This window comes from Lepidochelys kempii, chromosome 4 (genome assembly GCF_965140285.1).
Source record: "Lepidochelys kempii isolate rLepKem1 chromosome 4, rLepKem1.hap1, whole genome shotgun sequence".
In the NCBI taxonomy this organism is placed as follows: domain Eukaryota; kingdom Metazoa; phylum Chordata; order Testudines; family Cheloniidae; genus Lepidochelys; species Lepidochelys kempii.
Window position 1 is genome coordinate 66,157,991 of NC_136383.1, and position 20,378 is coordinate 66,178,368.

General features: G+C 40.8%; 1 protein-coding gene across 9 annotated transcripts in view; it reads left to right on the forward strand.

The window, feature by feature from the left end:
- Nucleotides 1–20,378, forward strand: part of KLHL2 (kelch like family member 2) — a 105,470-nt gene that overhangs the window by 46,493 nt on the left and 38,599 nt on the right. For all 9 annotated transcript variants that reach the window (XM_073341545.2, XM_073341543.2, XM_073341542.2 and 6 more), the window contains one exon: nt 16,731–16,893. In XM_073341545.2, the coding sequence (XP_073197646.1) occupies nt 16,731–16,893 (163 nt within the window). The remainder of the gene's footprint in view (nt 1–16,730; nt 16,894–20,378) is intronic.

Sequence of the window (20,378 nt, forward strand, 5' to 3'; positions counted from 1 at the left end):
TCACTGTTCTTTCCTGTTCATGGCTTGTTCCTCCATTAAACCCAGCCTGGTTGTGTCCAGGCATACAATGGCCTGCCACGTAGGTGGTGGTCAGCTTCTTGATCTGACTGACTTTGGTTGTATTTGCATTGTTTTCTTTGGCATCCTATCATCTGTTTGTCTTCTACAGTGTCCCCACCATCATAATCTTTTTACTGCAGCCAATCGCATACCTGGATTTTTCATTTGTTTTAAAATCATTCCACTTTCTACCTGCCACCTTCCAGAGAACTCTTCCCTCTGCTGCCTCCAGCATTCTGATATCTGTATTTAAAGCAATTGCTTTCAGACCACAGAATAATATTGTTAGTACGCTGGTCTGATAAATTTTCACTTTATTACCAAACACAATGTTTTTCGGTCTATAATTTCATCAACTTCTGTGCAATGCTTGTAAAAGCAGGTCGCCTTTTAACTTCATTCTTGAGGGAAAGATCGGCACTGATCAAGATACACATAAGATTGTATTTGTTCTATGGTTTCACTGCCTCGTTTCAACATTTTATCTATTATCCCTTTTCCAAGATGCAACTGCTGTTGTCTTGGCATTTATTTTAACTCCAAGTTGACTACACAATTTTCCAAGGTAGTGAAGAGTATCATTAATTCAAATAGGTCTCCAGTTGTATGATATCATTGGATAAGCTAAAGAGCTTAACTGTAGATCATCCAGTATCATGCCCTCCCACTCATCTACCATTCTTATCTTTACTATATGAACATGATGAAAAGTAACAGTAATTTCATGCCCCCTTGTCCTACACCAAACTTTGACTTGAACCAGTCGCTTAATTTTCCACCAATTCTTACAGCACTACAGGGGTCTTGGTACATAACTTTCATAATTGCAGCTATGCCTTCTGGAACTCCATATGATTTTATTGCTTTCCGTAATGCTTCCCTCCAAACCAAATCAAATGCTAGGCGCTAGAGTAAGACAATACAGTGGTGACTGAGTGCTCTAGCTGAATTCTCAGATGCCAGTATTGTATACAGGAGGGTGGAGAGCACAATGTAATACAGAACTCAAACCATACAGTGCTCTTTTTAAAGTTAAAGTTTTCTTTATATCTGAAAACTAATTTGTAGCCAATGCAATCTATGGAGCATAGTTACATTTTTTTGGCCCCGTATGATATGGCAGTTCAGGAGAAAGTCTTGTAGTGCACAGAAATTTCCCAAATCTTTCAGTCTGCAAAAACAGATCCATTTTTAAAGTCTTCTCTCGCCCCCTACCCATACATGAATGGTGTTCGGGCTGTGGCAGAGCAACATCTCTGGTGGTAGTCCTTCGGGACTCAAATGGAGAGTCAATGCTGAAGTATTATATGTGGGGCTGGTTGCAGCACCTAGCATTAAGACACTTTCCATTGTAAGACACTGTTTTCAGTTGCTTATAATTTTGCCAAACTTCAACTGTTTCAGCTTAATTTTTCCATGGCAAGTAAATGACTCAGGCTGCATTTTTCTGGAAAGTTTGAGCCAAAACTGTTCAGTCACTTCTAAGAATAAGGCTAGGAAAAAACAATGTTTTTAAAAAAAGTCACCAGAATTACTTTTAAAACTCTATCTTGCCCAAGTTTTGTAGTCAGGACTTAAAACTTGGCAGGGAGGCAGTGACCTTCTGTCAGGGCTAAGCCTCTTGCTGTCCCTGTGAAGATCCGTCCAAGCTTGGCAAAGTTATAAGCCTTAGGAAAAAAATCAATTTTCATATGCTCAGTAGAGACTTGCTAGATTGTAACAGCTAAAATCTCCAAATGTTGTGTCCTTGCTGAGCATGCTCAAGCCTGTCTCAGCTCTTAGTGCTGGCCAGACTGTACATGCACCATCCCTGTAGAGCATCTGAGCATATTTCATCCCCTCACACCTCTTGCATGTAACAGGATTTCACATGTGCCATTCCTGCAAAGTGACTAAGCATGCTCCCTTCAGCCAAGGGTTACGGGGCAAAGCCAGACTCTCCCTGTAACGGCTGCTCTGAGCCAGGGTGGGGCCAGCACTGAAATTGAGAGCAGGGAGCCTCTCTTCTGTGCTTTCGATAACCTCCTGTGACGGTGCCCCTCATAAGCCTTTATGGAAATATGCTTATGAATATATATGACATAACTGGAATATGTTCTATGCTACATATGCCATGTAACATATCTATGTAAAGATTATTATCTACTGAATCTATTAATCCTATTTGTATGCATGTATCATTTTTGTATTTGAAGTTATGAATATTGCCTGTGTACTGGCTTGATTTCTAAATAATCTTAGTCGAGCATTTGGTCAGTTCCTGGAGAAAGGAATTCGCAAAGTTAAGTGCCCAGTCAAGAAGCACTTAAGGAACAATGCATCTTGGAATGCTCCAATCCACATAAGAAGTATTTCTGGAGACATTCAAGATACCATGTGGGCAATGGCTTCTGCCTGTAAAAACTGTGAGTCATGCGTGGACATGTGACTTGCCCAGGTGACTCCAGAACTCCATCTTGGAGCTGGACTTTGCATAGGAGAGAAGAGGGGGTCTCCACCCACAATAGAAAGTCTATTTAAGCCCGTGGGAGACCCCTCCATTTGGTCTTCCACTGGCTAAAGAGAGCGTCTCTCCACCCCCAAGAAAGAAACTGGAACAAAGGACAACTACAGGGGGTATGAGTGATTGCTGGACCCGGACTAGAAGGAGATTAGTCTGTAAAAGGAAGCTTACTGGAACTGCTGAGGTTTTATCTGTAATCAGTTTGATTAGACATAGACTTGCGGGTTTTATTTTATTTTGCTTGGTAATTCACTTTGTTCTGTCTGTTACTACTTGGAACCACTTAAATCCTACTTTCTGTATTTTATAAAATCACTTCTTACTTAATACATACTCTGGGCTAATTAATAATACTTGGGGGGACAAATAGCTATGTACATCTCTCTATCAGTGTTATAGAGGGCGAACAATTTGAGTTTACCCTGTATAAGCTTTATACAGGGTAAAACGGATTTATTCAGGGTTTGGGTCCCATTGGGAGTTGGGCATCTGAGTGGCAAGGACAGGAACACTTTTGTAAGCTGCTTTCAGTTAAGCCTACAGCTGTTAGGGGATGTGGTTCAGACCTGGGTCTGGGTTTGCAGAAGGCTAGTGGGTCTGGCTCAAACCAGGCAGGGCACTGAAGTCCTAAGATGACTGGGCAGGAAATCAGGGGCAGAAGTAGTCTGGGCACATCAGGTGGCAGCTCCCAGGGGGTTTCTGTGATCCAGCCCATCACACCTCCCTACTGGTATCCATGGTAGTGTGGGAGGAAGTCCTCCGATTCAAATGCAGAGAGAACAAGTTATACCTAGCGCACTGGAGGAGTATATTGGCACAAGGAGACGGGGATTGTCTGGGAGCCAGGGAGTGGAGAGGCTAGCAATAGGGAGCCATTGGTTTGGGTGGCGGGTGGGAAACTGAAATCATAGGAAGAGCTGGGTGTGAAGACGGTAGGTAGGTAGGCAAGGAGATTGGGACTGGGTGCCTGTGGGATGGGGAGGCAGAAGTGAGGGTGAGGGGACACAGGTCTGATAAGGAGCCATAGTGTGTGTAGAGAGAACAGAGACTGGCTGGTCAAAGACTGGGACTAAGACAGAGGAGCCAAGAGCACTGAGGAGATTGGATGAGAATCTCAGGGAGGGAAACTGGGACTGGAGCGAGTGAGGTTGGGGCAAATGGGCAGGGAGGAGAGTTAGTGGAGGCTTGGCATGGTGGAGAGAGAGATTGGGGAGTTGGGAAGGGGATTTGGAAGTGGGGGAGACTGGGATTCTGGAGGGTGGGAAACTAGGATTAATTGGACAAGGAGGCTGGGAGTGGAGAGTGGGACTGACTAGTTGAGGAGAATGGGCCTCAGATGAGGAGTCGGTGGTGGGGAAGAGATAGGGCTGGGGTATGAACAGGTTGGAGGGAATGGGGGAGAAGGTGTCAAGCTTGGAGAATGGCAGAAAGAGGAGTGAATGCCCATTTGAGTACACTCCCCTCCAGAGCCTGGAATGGAACCCAAGATCTGAGTCTCACCATTGTTCTGCTGTCAGCAAATATCTGTGAAACCCACTGGGAAAGTGTCCTTTCCCCCTCTAAGTGCTGGTCCAAATAGCACTAACTTACTACTGCTAACCATTAGTCCATTAGCTTAAGTGGCAGAGGACTGTGTCATGGTTTTAAAGATTCTAATCCTGCTGACGATTTAGGTAGGTGTCAATGTGATGCCACATGATGGAATTTTCTATTTACTAAGTTAGCTTTTTAAAAACCTAGGAAATTGCACACACAAAATACATTAAAAGAACAGTATTAAGGTAGCAAAGTTAAGCACTCTAAAGGAAATGCTAAAATTAAGGTAGTCCAATCTGGATTCAGCCCCCTGGTGCATATGTATTATGATACAGCTTTAAAGACATGATCACATACTATTTTTTTCTTCAGAACTCCTGCCTCATGCAATTTTTTGTTTTGTCCTCATTGTTCAATGTGTGGCCCCAGGTCTTAATTACTGTATGCTGTTGAAACCCTGCTTTGAAGATAGAATTATTCATTTCCTCATGGGCATTTTATAATGTTCATCACTATAGTGTCCGAGTACTTCACAAACACTAATGAAATTATTTTCACAACACCTCTGGGATTAGAAGGCACTATTATTCCCCAGATGGGGAACTGAGTCATGGAGACGTTAAGGTCAAAAGTATCAACTAATTTTAGGTGCCCAATTTGAGATGCCTAGAAACTGATTTTTCAGAATACTTAGTATTATATAGCACTTCAGACATTTAAAGCACAGCTCCCATTGACTTCAGTTGCAGCTGTGAGTGCACAGCACTTCAGCATGTCAGATTTCAGGGTATCAAGTTTGGTACCCAGAAAATGAGGAACATGTAATTAGTGACCACCAATGAAAAGTAGGGTTTAAGAGATTTGCCCAGTATCACACAGCAACTCCATGGCACGGACTCCAATTCTCCAAGGCAGCATTCAACTGCCTTAACCACAAGACTGTTATTTCTTTCCTGCCTCTCTCATCCATCTCCTGCCTTGTTCACGACACATCTTCTAGCTTCTGCAAAAATGGAACAAGGGGCCTTACAGACCAACAGCCTCATTCATTGCATAACCCTGATTCATCCCCAGAGCGGGTACATTCAGTGCACTGAACGAGGCAGGGGAAAATAGTATGTGGAAAAATGTAATTAAAGGCTGCATCAATATGTATGCACAAAGGGATTGAATAAAGGTTCCAGAGGCAACCTTTATTTTGGTGTTTTTCCTCACCAACAACTACACACCACACAACAAAAACAACAATCCAGGGACCAAACCCTGCTACAAACCCTGGTGCCAACTCTGTCCACATATCTATTCAAGGGACACCATCATTGGCACTATTCCCTTTAAGCTGTGCGCCTGTGGACACGTGCACAGATCCTAAACCCCCGCGCACACAGCAAAACACCGGCACACAAAAATTTGCACAGAAGCACAATAATTTGCACAGAAGAAATTTTTTGTGCACACGGCCTGTCAAAAATTAGAGGGAACATTGATCATAGGACCTAACCATATCAGCCACACTATCCAGGGTTCGTTCACCTGCACATTTACCAATGTGAGAGATGCCATCATGTGCCAGCAATGCCGCTCTGCCATGTACATTGGCCAAACCGGACAGTCTCTACACAAAAGAATAAATGGACACAGATCTGACATCAGGAATCATAACATTCAAAAACCAGTAGGAGAACACTTCAATATCTCTGGTCACTCAATAACAGACCTCAAAGTGGCAATTCTTCAACAAAAAAACTTCAGAAACAGACTCCAACATGAAGCTGCAGAACTGGAATTAATTTGCAAACTAGATACCATCAGATTAGGCCTGAATAAAGACTGGAAGTGGTTGGATCATTACAAAACCTAAACTTAATTTCCCCAATACTAATTTCTCCCTACTGTTACTCGCACCTTCTTGTCAACTGTCAGTAATGGGCCACTCTCTTACCACTTCAAAAGTTATTTCTCCTCCCTTGGTATCCTGCTGTTGACTGATTTATCTCGTCAGACTGACCTAACACTTTGTAAAGCAATCCACATCCTTTCATGTATTTATACCTGCTCCTGTATCTTTTACTTCATACATCTGATGAAGTGAGTTCTAGCCCACGAAAGCTTATGCCCAAATAAAGTTGTTAGTCTCTAAAGTGCCCCAAGGACTCCTCTTTTTTTCCCTAACTTTTGGGTGTCTGACTTTGCAATCTTAATACTAATGTAGTTTTGTGTGTGTATAAATTCTTTAAACAGAGAATAAAACAGGATATATTACAGGGCCAGTGAAGGGTGCCATGGGGTCCCTAGTGGTAATGTAACACAGAATTTAGATTCTTAACTTGATCCCTGTCCTGGTGGATAGAAACACTCTGCCCCTAACTGGAAATGGAAAGCAGTGTCCTATTTACAAATACTTCTAGCTGTCTGAAGGACTCTGGAAGGAGTGTAACGGCAAAATGAGGCATTTAGAAGGGAGAATTAAAAGGAGGGAACCAAGTAGTTTTCTTCAGTGCACTATGGCTAAATGTTTTTTCATTCAAATGTCCCAGGACACCTTAGAGCAATTTCAGGTTTCAGCACCACAAGATAAAAAGATGCATATGCATTTTCTACTTAACCATCTGCAGTGGTGTTCAGTGTTCAGATACTGGGATGACAGGGGTTATTAAAAATACCTCTGAAGTAGATGTTTCCTTATTATAATCTTCTCAAAATTTTCAAGCAAATTTCAGAGAAGTTCGCCTATTAAAAGATATATGTCATCTGTAGAGAAAGTTAGAGTGTCCTCTACTGCTTATCCCTTGGAATGACATCCTGAGCAGTAAACTGCAAAGGAGTGAGATGGTAGCAGTTTGGGCAAGAACCAACTACTCTGAATGTCATCCTGACTGCAGTTTATCATAGTTAGGGCTATAAAACTTTTTACTCCTCAATTGTATCCTTTATTCATGGATTTACCAGAGCAGTAGCTTAATTTTTCCTCTTCTGATGAATCTATGTCTATATCTTTCAGAGTGGCAGCCATGTTAGTCTGTATCCGCAAAAAGAAAAGGAGTACTTGTGGCACCTTAGAGACTAACCAATTTATTTGAGCATAAGCTTTCGTGAGCTACAGTCTATATCTTGAACATTTTAAACATTTAGGACTTTGTTGCTTTAGGGCCAGTAATTCTACAGAATTGCAAATAGCTACATATAATCATTGTTCATGTTGCCTAGTAACTAGAGCTGAGCATGTAATTCTAATTAGATAAATTTGATGGAATATAGCCTCTTCTTTCCCCCTACCGGTGGAATATACACGAGCACATTGAGACTTCCATGCATTTATTTCCTATAGAACTAAAATGTCTTTGAATCTTTTACTGTGCAAACTCATTACAGATATGCAAAATCTGGTAGGTATTGCTTAATTGTGATTGGTCTTCTAACTTTCATAGCATTTCTGTTCTCTGTTTTAATGAATGGGCAAACATTTAAATATTAATATTTATGCAAATTGAAAATTCTGTTTTAGTATAAAACTCTTAATATTCACTGTCTTTTAACAGTCATTCAAATATTAGTGGAAAGAAAACAAAGGGAGAGCAAACATGATCAAAAGCAAGTTATTTAAAAATCCCGAGAAGTATTCACATAATTATTTGCTCAGCTGTACTGATAAACTTGCACAGAACTTCCTATGAATATTGCAAAATTAAACACATGTGAAGTGCTTGCAGTATCAGGGCATAACTCACACAAAATTAAATATCTGTATAAAGGCTTGCAGGAGCAGGGCCTTAATCCTAAATACCAGAGAATTCCAGTGTCATATTTTATCCTAAAATTCATCATCACACCATCCCTTGCCACTAAATGATAGAGAACGATAATATGGTTTTGCTATTAATAGAAACTGTTACGAACCTTATTCTAATTACTATAATTTTCATGTACATATATTGTATGCTCACTTTAATGAGCTCTTAATTTAGTGATTAGTGAACCTTTCTACGGAAGCTGAGGGGTGTGACTTTAAATGAGGTTATTTTTATACCTGACTGACTACATCTTCTTGTCTTTTTACTTAGATTCAATAGTTGTTTTTTGGTGGGGGGTATTAGGCATTATCTGAGATTTATAGTTTTGATTTAAAGATATGGTGATTTCTCAGATATTTTTGAAAAATGTTTAGCAAAATTGTAAGTAAGTCCCTCCCTCCTCACCCCCCCTTGAATTGTTAATTCTGCTTGAAGACAGACTTCTCTGTTCAAGATCTGGCCTTTGGTTTATTTCACGCTCATAGTGATACTCCTCAGATTAAACACTTGGTTGCTGAGGTGATTACTTTGATTACAGTGGATTATTAAAACTTCAGGTGAGAAATAAATCTTTTGTGGAACAATAACGTGGTCTTTGACAGACCAAGGAAGAGAAGAAATAATAAGTTCAAGCAGGACTAAACAACAAATCTTCAGTTGTCTGAGGCATCAGTAACTCCGAAGGAATGAAAGAGAATGATGTTCCAAAATTGCCTTTAAATGGCCATGGTAACGGAAGTCTTTATTTTTTTAAGATTATTTTGTGTCTTCAAATAAAACAAACAAAAAAACCTCCCAATAATAGACAGTACACTAGTAATAGCTCTGTAAAATTCAGGTTGGGGAATGTTTGTGATTGTCTTAGTATTTGTCTCAAGAAACAGGCATTTTAATCTTTGTAATAATGTTTAAAAAATTTAAAATGGAAACTCCACAACATGAAGAAGAAGGAAGCCAAACTTAACAGTGACATCTACTTCCTGAGCAAATGCAAGATACAAAACATCATCCCCAGAGAACTCACCACCTATAACACTCTGAACACTATGTAGAGCTCCATGTATGCTGAACAGCTCTTCAGAAGGATGTCTGAACAACTGAAGAACCATCTCCTGCACTTCACATGCTCCAGAAGGGACCACCTTTAATAAGAAATCGCCTGCAGCTCCCACACACTGGGGAAAAAAATATCAGGAAACCTACTTGGAGATTGTGCAGGAAATCCAAAACTATCAACAAATCCTGATGACAGCCATCCAGCACAAAACCAAAAAGTGGAACCAGCTACAACACCACCACAACCAAAAGAACACTGCCTCTGGGAGAAACCAGAACCCACTGCATTGATACTACACAACACCTCAACAACTTATCAAGACTACTCCTGACTGGAACTGCATTACCTGTGCTGTCCAAGTGACTGAACTTCTGCCCTACTACAGAACCTGATACCATACTAACATGTGGAGAGCTAGGATAATTATTTTGCCAACTCTGCCTCAAAGAATTATTTCACAAATACACCACCACGCACAACCACCATGTCTCCACCAAAAGACATAAGAATAAAGAATCATCTGACCGGATACCCCTCAGCGGATGAAACCACACATTTGATCATTTAAATACTGGAACAGGGAAAAAACCAACTGTGAAATCCTTAATAAACATTACATTCACCACAATATCTCCGTCACTGAGAGGGAAGCTAAGCAGTCTCTGAAATCCAACCTCCACACAAAGGAGGTGCCATTGTAGTCCTCATTTGTGATGACTGTACCAACAAAGCCAACTGCAACTTTGACACCACCTACTATAAAGAACTCAATAAAACACCCCCACTGCACAGTCCACAGAGGAGTTTAAGGATATCATCAAATCCTTCCCCAAACAACCCCAAGAAAAACTCTACAACTTCATCCCTCACAAACCCACCACAGGGGCCTTTTACATACTTCCCAAGATACACAAACAAGGGAACCAAGGCAGAACCATCATCTTTGTCCACAGCACTCTTTCTGAAGGAGTATCACGACTCATAGAAACCATCTTCAAATCACACGCACAGCCAAGTTTCCTCCAGAAACTCCAACTTTAACAACCTCCTTTAGAACAATACCGTTGCCACCATGGACATCATCTCTCTATACATCAACATCCCTCATTATGAGGCATTGCTGCTTGCCTCAGATATCTACAAGACAATGGACAACACTCAGAAATCCACCCCAAACACATCACCAAATGCATCCATTTCATCCTCTGCCATAGTAAAGAACTAAATTATCAGACATAGATGAACAAGATTTGTTGGGGAAGAATCAATGCATCTGTTGTAAAAGGAAATCATGGCTCCCAGTCTATTAGAATTTTGTGATGGGGTCAACAAACATGTGGACAAGGGTGATCCAGTAGATATAGTATGCTTGGACTTTCAGAAAGCCTTTGACAAGGTTCCTAACTAAAGATTCTTAAGCAAAGTAAGCATTCATGGGATAAGAAGTATGGTCCGTCATGGATCAGTAACTGGTTGAAACACAGGAAACAAAGGGTAGGAATATATGGTCAGTTTTCAGAATGAAGAGGGGTAAATAGAGCTGTCCCCAAAGGATCTGCACTGGCACCAGTGCTGTTCAAAATATTCATAAATGATCTTGAAAAAGGAGTAAAAAATGAGGTGGCAAAGTTTGCAGATGATACAAAATTACTCCAGATAATTAAATCCAAAGTAGACTGTGAAGAGTTACAAAGGGATCTCACAAAACTAGGTGACTGGGCCACAAAGTGGCAGATGAAATTCAGTGTTGATAATGTAAAGTAATGCATATTGGAAAACTGTACACCCAAAATGATGGCGTCTAAATTAGCTGTTCCCACTCAAAAAAGAGATCTTGGGGTCATTGTGGATAGTTCTCTGAAAACATCTGCTCAATGTGTAGCAGCAATCAAAAAAGCTGACAATGTTAGGAACCATTAGGACAGACAAGACAGTAAATATCATTATGCTACTATATAAATTAATGATACACCCACACCTTGAATACTGTGTGCAATTCTGGTCACCCCATCTCAAAAAGATATATTAGAATTGGAAAAGTTGCAGAGAAGGGCAAGAAAAATGATTAAAGGTGTGGAACAGCTTCTATACAAGGAGAGATTAAAAAAATTGGGACTTTTCAGCTTGGAAAAGAGATGACTAAGTGTGTGACGGGGAATCGGATAAAGGTCTATAAAATCATGAATGGTGTGGAGAAAGTGAATAAAGAAGTGTTATTTACCCCTTCACATGACCCAAGAACCAGGAGTCATTCAATTAAGTTAATAGGCAGCAGGTTTTAAACAAAAGGAAGTACTTCACATAACACACAGCCAACCTGTGGAACTCATTGCCAGGAGACGTTGTGAAGTCCAAAACTATAACTGGATTAAAAAAAGAATTAGGTAAATCATGGAGAATAGCCAAAAGGGCTAATAGCCAAGATGATCAGGGATGCAACCCCATGCTCTGTGTGTCTCTAAGCCTCTGACTGCCAGATACTGAGACTGGATGACAGGATGGATTACTTAATAATTGCCCTGTTCTGTTCATTACCTCTGAAGCATCTGGCATTGGCCACTGTTGGAAGACAGGATTCTGGACCAGATGGACCATTGGTCTGACCCAGTATGGCTGGTCTTAAACAACTTTACATTGAACAACAAACATTTTGTCCAAACCATGGGAAGAGCCATATGCCAGTCTCTTCATGGGCCACCTCAAGGAAGAATTCCTGGAAACAACGCACTGCAAAACCAATGATATACCTGGTTTACATAAGTGATATTTTTATCCTCTGGACAGGTGACTTAAACTCTTTCATAGGTTTCCACCATAACTTCAGCCACCACCCTGAACCCCATGATCAGGTTCAGCAATGGAACTCTACAGACGTTTACATACAAGAGACCCATGGATCACCACACTTACCTCCGCAGATCAAGTAACCACACCTAGCACACCAAGAAATCTGTTATTTGTTACCACAGAATATGTTCCAATGAGAAAGTCCTGGATACACACTTAAAACTGCCTTCTCTAAACAAGGACACTCCACCAGGGAAGCAGATCACATCATGGAATGGGCCACCCAAATGCTCCAAGAGAACTTTTTTCTCCACGGGGGGAGAAAAAAAAAGCTCCACACTAAAACCCATACGGCATATCAAAGAATGGCAGGGACCACATCCTGAAAGAAATAGCTCAATCCCTTTCTTCTGTCCTTCAAACACCCCTCCCCCTGCTCATCATCAGAAGCAAGCTCCCACAGTCAAGGACACACCAACTCAAGTGGGAGCAGACCTTGCCATAACAGATGTAAAATCTGTAGACAAATCTCCACTGCTAAGATGAATAAGACCCGTTCCCCAACAACTAACCTTTTAAGATACACGGGTGCTACCCATGCTTGTCACAACATGTGGTTTACCTCATCCAATGCACTAAATGCCCCGGTGACAACTGTTTGGATGAAACCAGACAATCCCTATGCTCTCGAATGATCTCACACAGAGAAATGATGAGATAAAAACACCCTATCACCCATGGGCACTTTTCACAAAACAGTCACTCCATATGTAACCTCTCAGCCTTTATTCTCAAAAGAAACTTGCATAACACCTTCAAAAGAGGAGGCTGGGAACTTAAATTCGTTACACTGCTGGACACTAAAATGCATCGGCTTAACAGACACACTGATTTTATGGCTCATTAGAACAATTTATAATACATCTTGCTGCCCTCTAAACCTCCTTTGTCCTTCAGACAGGTTAATTGCCCACTTCACTTTAAGTGATCTCCTAGAACATGTGTGAACTCTTTATGCTCACTTGCAAACTCTGGCTACCTTCTCCAGACTTGAGGAAGAGCTCTGAGAAGCTCAACAGCTTGTCCCTGTCGCTAACCGAAGTGGTCCAATAAAAGATGTTATCTCACTCCCCTTGTCTCAGTGATTAAAACATTTTTTCTCCTGAGAGAGGAAGAGGGCAGGCTCAAGCACATCATTTTTTTATTTTTATCATAACACCGTAATTGGACCAAAATTGCAGTGGTCATTAATACAGCTGGTAGGAAATCTTCCATCCCAATATATTTTGATGGAAAATGGAGTTTCTACAAAATTAAAATGTTGTGTGGGAAAATTTCAATTTGCCAATACAAACCAAAATAAAATACTTCATTTCAGGACCCGAACTAGAATATTTAGGTTTGTTGTTGTTATTTTAAAAGTTTCATTTCAAGTCAATTGAACATTTAACTCTGTTTCCCTATTGTGGTGCATTGTCTCATGGTATTGTAGTTTAGCTCCTGATGCCCCCACTCCTCTTTATGGGCTGGGCTTTCTGGCTGGCCTATATTGAGCTCGAAGCAACACAATCTGTGACCAGAAGGGAGAGCATATTGCATCTTGCCAGTTGTAAGCAGACCCTCAAAGAAGAACAGGAGCATCAGGAATCCAAACAACAACTCCTTTGACACAATATTGATGTTGAACTGACTCAAAATGAAACGTTTTGGGTCAAATCAACAAACCAAACTGAAACACTTTAATTCAGGAATGTCAATGTTTTGTTTCAATAAAAACAAGCAAAACATTGACAAAACAAAACATTTTGCCATTTCTGAAATATCTTGGAACGTCTAATTTCACAAACATTTTCAAGTTTTCATTTAGATTAGAGATGAAAACAGATGTTGAAATTTGGAATTTCCTATGGGATGGAAATTCCATTTTTTTCTGAGTTCACCTGCTACATCTTCAGTTCCTGTAGGTGAGAACTGAACTTTGGGCAAAGGTAAACATGTCTCAGTTCCTTTTCCAACATATTTTAAAATAGTTTGAACATAACATAAGAACATAAGAATGGCCATTCTCGATCAGACCAAAGGTCCATCTAGCCTAGTATCGTGTCTTCTGACAGTGGCCAATGCCAGGTGCTCCAGAAGGAATAAACAGAACAGGTTTATAAAGTGATCCATCTCCTGTTGCCCAGTCCCAGCTTCTGGCAGACAGACATCGCTGCCCATCCTGGCTAATAGCCATTGATGGATCTATCCTCTATGAATTTAGCTAGTTCTTTTATGAACCCTGTTATAGTCTTGGCCTTCATAACATCCTCTGGCAAAGAGTTCCTCAGGTTGACTCTGCGTTGTGTGAAGAAATACTTCCTTTTGTTTGTTTTAAACCTGCTGCCTATTGATTTCATTTGGTGACCCCTAGTTCTTATATTGTGAGGAGTAAATAATACTTCCTTATTTAATTTCTCCACTCCTGTCATGATTTTATAGACCTCAATCATATCCCTCCTTAGTCTCTTTTCCAAGCTGAAAATCTGAATCTTATTAATCTCTCCTCATATGGAAGCTGTTCCATACCTCTAATAATTTTTTCCCCCTTTTCTGAACCTTTTCCAATTCCAAAATATCTTTTTTTGAGATGGGTCGACCACATGTACACATAGTATTCAAGATGCGGACATACCATGTATTTATATAGCAGCAATATGATATTTTCTGTTGTCCTATCTATCACTTTCGTAATGATTCCCAACATTCTGTTCTGCCTTTTTGAGTGCCGCTGCACATTGAGTGGATGTTTTCAGAGAACTATCCACAATGACTCCAAGATCTTTCTCTTGAGTGGTAACAGCTAATTTAGACCTCACCATTTTATCTGTATAGTTGGGATTATGTTTTCCAATGTGCATTGCATCAACACTGAGTTTCATGTGCCATTTTGTTGCCCAGTCACCCACTTTTGTGAGATCCCTTTGTAGCTCTTCGCAGTCTGCTTTGGACTTGAATGTCTTGAGTAGTTTTTTATCATCTGCAAATTTGCCACCTTGCTGTCTACCCCCTTTTCCAAGATTGGTCCAATAAAAGTCACCCACCTTATCTCTCTAATATCCTGGGACCAACACAGCTACAACAACACTGCATGCATTCTCCAGAATCTGTTAAGATAATGAGGAAACAAGATGAGCAGTGTGACTAGCACCTTCTTTACCTACAGGCTGAACAAGAATTCCACAAACTTATTCTCCCTCCAGATGACTTACAATTGCAAGTCCACTCTAGATTTTAAAATCTTTCCAATTGTTGTTGCTGCTGTTGTCACCTATAGACATGGTTTAGTAATCATTTTACACTTACTTATTTTAATGAGATTTCTATTTTAGAATATACATAAAAATAAAAATAGAAATGCTTCCTGAAGAAATGGTAGATGACAGAAGGAAACTTCACTCAAAGGCACAATTCTAGAACAGAATAGTCTCATGTTCAGTTTTAAGGTTGAAGAACAATGTGTGTGTAATGGCATTAAGTTATTTCTTCTCTGCTGTGCCTCTGAAAAGCAAAACATTTCTCCTGTTGTCTTCAAGTAGTTCATTTTTTTATTGCTAAATATTTTTTTAAAAAGGATAGTGTTTTCAAGGCCCAAACTTAGAATTACCTGGCCCTGTATGGTTTCACTCAACAAACTTACACAAGCTCTGTTGAAAGATTGTCACTGAGTTTGATCTAGAAAGTTGTAATATGGTATATGTAAACTAACAATGTGCTTTTATTTATTCCTGGAGTCTTCAGTTATGATCTGGTGTGATGCAACTTGTAATTGGAACAGTTTAGAGGGTAACAGCCTATGTTGGCAAAAAGAAAGACATATAAATAAGGCACTAGATAGTGATTCATAATTTACAATGCTAGCTATTGCAATTCAGCAGTGAACGATGGGTATGAAATTCTTTAGATTAACATAGAAACAATAACAGTGGTCATCTGATAACTGGGACTTGGGAGAGTGAGAAATCTAAAGTACTAACATGTTTCAAGATGCTCAAAACCTCAGTATACAGAATTTGTGGGGTAATTTGTACTACTGCGATAGCTGAGTAACAAATGAAGTAAAACACGCATCATAAAAGAAATTCCTAAATTAAATAGAAGACAGTTTTGTGATCCAAAACTTAAACTCAGATCAGCGGAAAAGCCACCCAGGATCAGCTACTTGTTGTTGGGGAGCAACTGATCAAGAATATGAGGAGAGAAATAGGGAGATTTGGGACTAATGGCCATGTCTTAAATGACTTGAGTATAGTAAAGAGGTTTTTTTCACATCATACATGTGCAGTGGTGTTAGATTTTTAGGAAAACAAAGATGGAGAAATTCTTGAGTGATATTCAGTGAGAGAATTAATATTCACCACTGTAGAAGGAAACTTGGCAATCCTAAAATACCATACATAAGGCACATTTGACTTCAATTCCTCTGAAGGAGAACAATAACAATTACTTGGGAGTGGGGAGAACTTTCTGATGAAGAAAGACTAGAGTTTAATATCTGTAATGTGGCTATACTATGACTAAGAAGAGGCGTAAGTCTACAAATATTTCCATGGGTATAATACCCTGTGGGAAAAGTAGTGTCTGGGTTGGTGAAAAGGGTTAGGAGTATAACTAGGAGTAATAAGATGAGTAAGAGGGAAAAAAGCCCATAAACTGAATGTTATGAAGAGTTTACTGACACCGTGATTAGTATGTGGAATGATTTCCAAAGGGAAATGGCAAAAGCTCCACTGCTTGTGACCCTTAAAACTAAACTTCACACTAATGTATGTTTGCAGGGAGGTGAATCGGAATGACCTAGTAGGTTTTTCTAGCTCTAACTCTCATAGTCCTGATACTTTTTCATTCTCCATTGTTGTGTCAAATTTTTATATTTTTCTGCTTTGTCTTACAGATGTTGTGATAGTACTGCAGCATAAAATTAGATGGAATTTTAACTAGTTTTTGCTTCTTACAGGTACTTCTCCCAGCAGCTGGTCTGTTACAGTTGCAGGATGTGAAGAGGACTTGCTGTGAGTTTTTGGAATCCCAGCTTCATCCGATCAACTGCTTAGGGATTCGTGCTTTTGCTGACATGCATGCATGCACAGATCTATTGAACAAGGCCAACAAGTATGCAGGCAAGTCTAACATGGTACAGACAATAACCTGCTCTATTATTGTGGGTGAGGGGGGGAACTTGAGTGTTTTTTTTGTTTTTTTTTAAGAAGATGCTTTTTCTAGTACGCCCTAACAAAAGGGAATTTATCCAAGATGCTGGAGATAGGTACTTTTTCTGAAAAAGCGTAGTGGGATCTATAACATCTATCACAGGAAGAAAAAGTCTTCTGGCCAAAACATTGGTTATATGGGCACAAGGGGAAGTAAATCTTCATTTTCTGTAATTATCAGGGCCAGAACCATGAAACTTGTGACCGAGCAAGCAATTCGCTTAGCTTGTAACCCTTGTAGTTCAAAGTTATCTTGTGCACTGGATTGACAAATTAGAGGGGACATTTTGGGGCTAATCCAAGTCCTTAGTTAACTGAGTCAGTTTTGGGGCACTATGAAGAAGAATATCATCTTTCATTTTTTAAAAAAGTAAGCTTTTAGCTCTCTTCCTTGTGGAGACAATCTTGACAGCATAATCAGTGTAAGCCAATGTAAACCGATTGCTAAAGCTAAAAGGAAAAAGCATATGGGCACTATTTCTGCAGGACGAGGCTTGGAGGGACCTAAAGGGTCCCCTTACCCAAACATACGCTGTATATGTAAAATGAGTCATAAGTCAAAATAAGTTTGGGGTGTTTCCCAAAGAATAATCTTATTGACTCTCCCCAGAATTATTAGCCAGGTGTGGTTCAGAGTGGTGTGGGGAAAAAAGGGACAAGAATCCATTATGTTCAGGGATGGGCACAGCAAAACTTTTTGCTGGCCTTCTCTGAAATGAACATTAAGGAGAATGCTGCTCACTTGAGCAGCTGCCTCATTGCAGGCGTGCTTGCTGCTGCTGTGATCGCATCAGCTGTAAAAGTGGAACTCTCTTTTTACAGCTGCCACTAGCACTGCTATAAGCACACTGGGGACATGCTGCATAGTCCCTGTATCCTGCTGGCTGTTCCGATGGCATGTAAGTATGTTGAGGTGAGGCAGAGAATGCACCGAATGGGTGTCCTACTATCTGCTTCTCTTCCCAAAATCTTGCCTGTCCAGCCCAAAGTTTGAAATGATACTAGAAGAGTGCCTGGAATGCCACTCTCCCACCTCAACACAAGATGGAAAGGGGACTAATTGATCATATAACTTACTACTACAGGAGGCTAGCTAATCTGCCCAAGCAAACACCTCAAGAACTACTATCAGGAGGAACATCTGCCGGGTAGGGGTGCTTCCCTGAGATGATGGGATGGTTAGAACCCTCAGCTTTCCCTATTTTTTCCTCTTACTAAATTTTGTGTTGATCCTAATATAATATGATAAATAGTTTTGATATTCTAAAATGAGGTTCTCATGCTTCTGAAATTTGAAACCATTGTCCCCTATTTATAATGTACTCCATAATTTTTCTGCTGTAGATTAAGACTACCACGGTTAATAAAGCTGAGATACAGGTAGTTCCAGAATCTATCACCAGATCAGCAATTGGCAGTCTAATGAGTTTGTCTAATTAATGTACTTGTTGTTCTAAGGAGGGTACTTTTTTTTTTACTTCATTACTTGTTTTCCTGACACTATGGAATTGAGAATTGAGGGATAGGATACAGAGGGACCTAGACAAATTGGAGGATTGGGCCAAAAGAAATCTGATGAGGTTCAATAAGGATAAGTGCAGGGTCCTGCACTTAGGACGGAAGAACCCAATGCACAGCTACAGACTAGGGACTGAATGGCTAGGCAGCAGTTCTGCGGAAAAGGACCTAGGGGTGACAGTGGACGAGAAGCTGGATATGAGTCAGCAGCGTGCCCTTGTTGCCAAGAAGGCCAATGGCATTTTGGGATGTATAAGTAGGGGCATAGCGAGCAGATCGAGGGACGTGATCGTCCCCCTCTATTCGACATTGGTGAGGCCTCATCTGGAGTACTGTGTCCAGTTTTGGGCCCCACACTACAAGAAGGATGTGGATAAATTGGAAAGAGTCCAGCGAAGGGCAACAAAAATGATTAGGGGTCCGGAACACATGACTTATGAGGAGAGGCTGAGGGAACTGGGATTGTTTAGTCTGCGGAAGAGAAGAATGAGGGGGGATTTGATAGCTGCTTTCAACTACCTGAGAGGTGATTCCAGAGAGGATGGTTCTAGACTATTCTCGGTGGTGGAAGAGGACAGGACAAGGAGTAATGGTCTCAAGTTGCAGTGGGGGAGGTTTAGGTTGGATATTAGGAAAAACTTTTTCACTAGGAGGGTGGTGAAACACTGGAATGCGTTGCCTAGGGAGGTGGTGGAATCTCCTTCCTTAGACGTTTTTAAGGTCAGGCTTGACAAAGCCCTGGCTGGGATGATTTAATTGGGGATGGGTCCTGCTTTTGAGCAGGGGGTTGGACTAGATGACCTCCTGAGGTCCCTTCCAATCCTGATATTCTATGATTCTATGATTTCTCAGAATTGCAAACTGTAGAAATAATAATAAGATGCCCTAAAAGCACTCTGACGTTATCATAGAATCATAGAAATGTAGGACTGGAAGGGACATCAATAAGGCATCAAGTCCAGCCCTGTGTGCTGAGGCATAAACCTAGACCATCCCTGGCAGGTGTTTTTCTAATCTGTTCTTAAAAACCTCAGTTGATGGTGTCATTGGGTGCTCTACTCACCACCTTTGGCTGATTCTGGGGATTAGTTCCACCTGGTTCAGCACTCCCTTTCTTCTCTTTCACCATTGCAGCTCTCCACCTGTTCATGGAATTACGGTACAGTTGCTTTGTGACTCAACCCTCTGGCCAGGTCACACTGTGATTTCCCCTTCCAGAGGAGTCTTTAAAATCTCTCTGCTCAAGCAGCATTAGGCAGTCCTCACGCCTGTTGCCCTGGATATGTCACTCCTACAGTGACTCACCAGTTTACTCATTCACTGCCCAAGCAATACCACTTTGATTTGGTTGGTGGGGCACCCTCTGCTCTGGGTTCTAGGCCATGACCCTAGAGAAAGCAGTTAAGTTCTGGGTCTTCACTGATCCTATTACTCTCTGCCCTGGACTACTTCCTACCTTGCTTCTTTAAGCTTCTCATTCACCAGCCTTCCTAGTCAGATCCCTCTCTTAGCCCTACTAGGTAAACCCTTCCTTGTGGATTCCTGTCCCTTTTCTCAGGGGTTCCTATCCCCCTTCCTTCTCATTTACCTCAAGAAGAGAGACTGCAGTTTTATCCCTGCCATCTCACTGCACTGTTGGCAGCCTTCTGGCTTTATTGAAGCCCTGCCTGTTCCTTCACAGGCAAGGTTCTTCCACACAGCATAATTCTACCCTTTTTGCAGCTTAATTGGTTGATTGGGCATGCCTGGTCTAATTCAGTTCTTTCAGGGCCAGAGTGGGGAGAACGGATTCTACAGCCTCCCTTGGAAGCCTGTTCCAGAGCTTAACTACCCTTATAGTTAGAACGTTTTCCCTAATGTTTAACCTGAATCTTCCT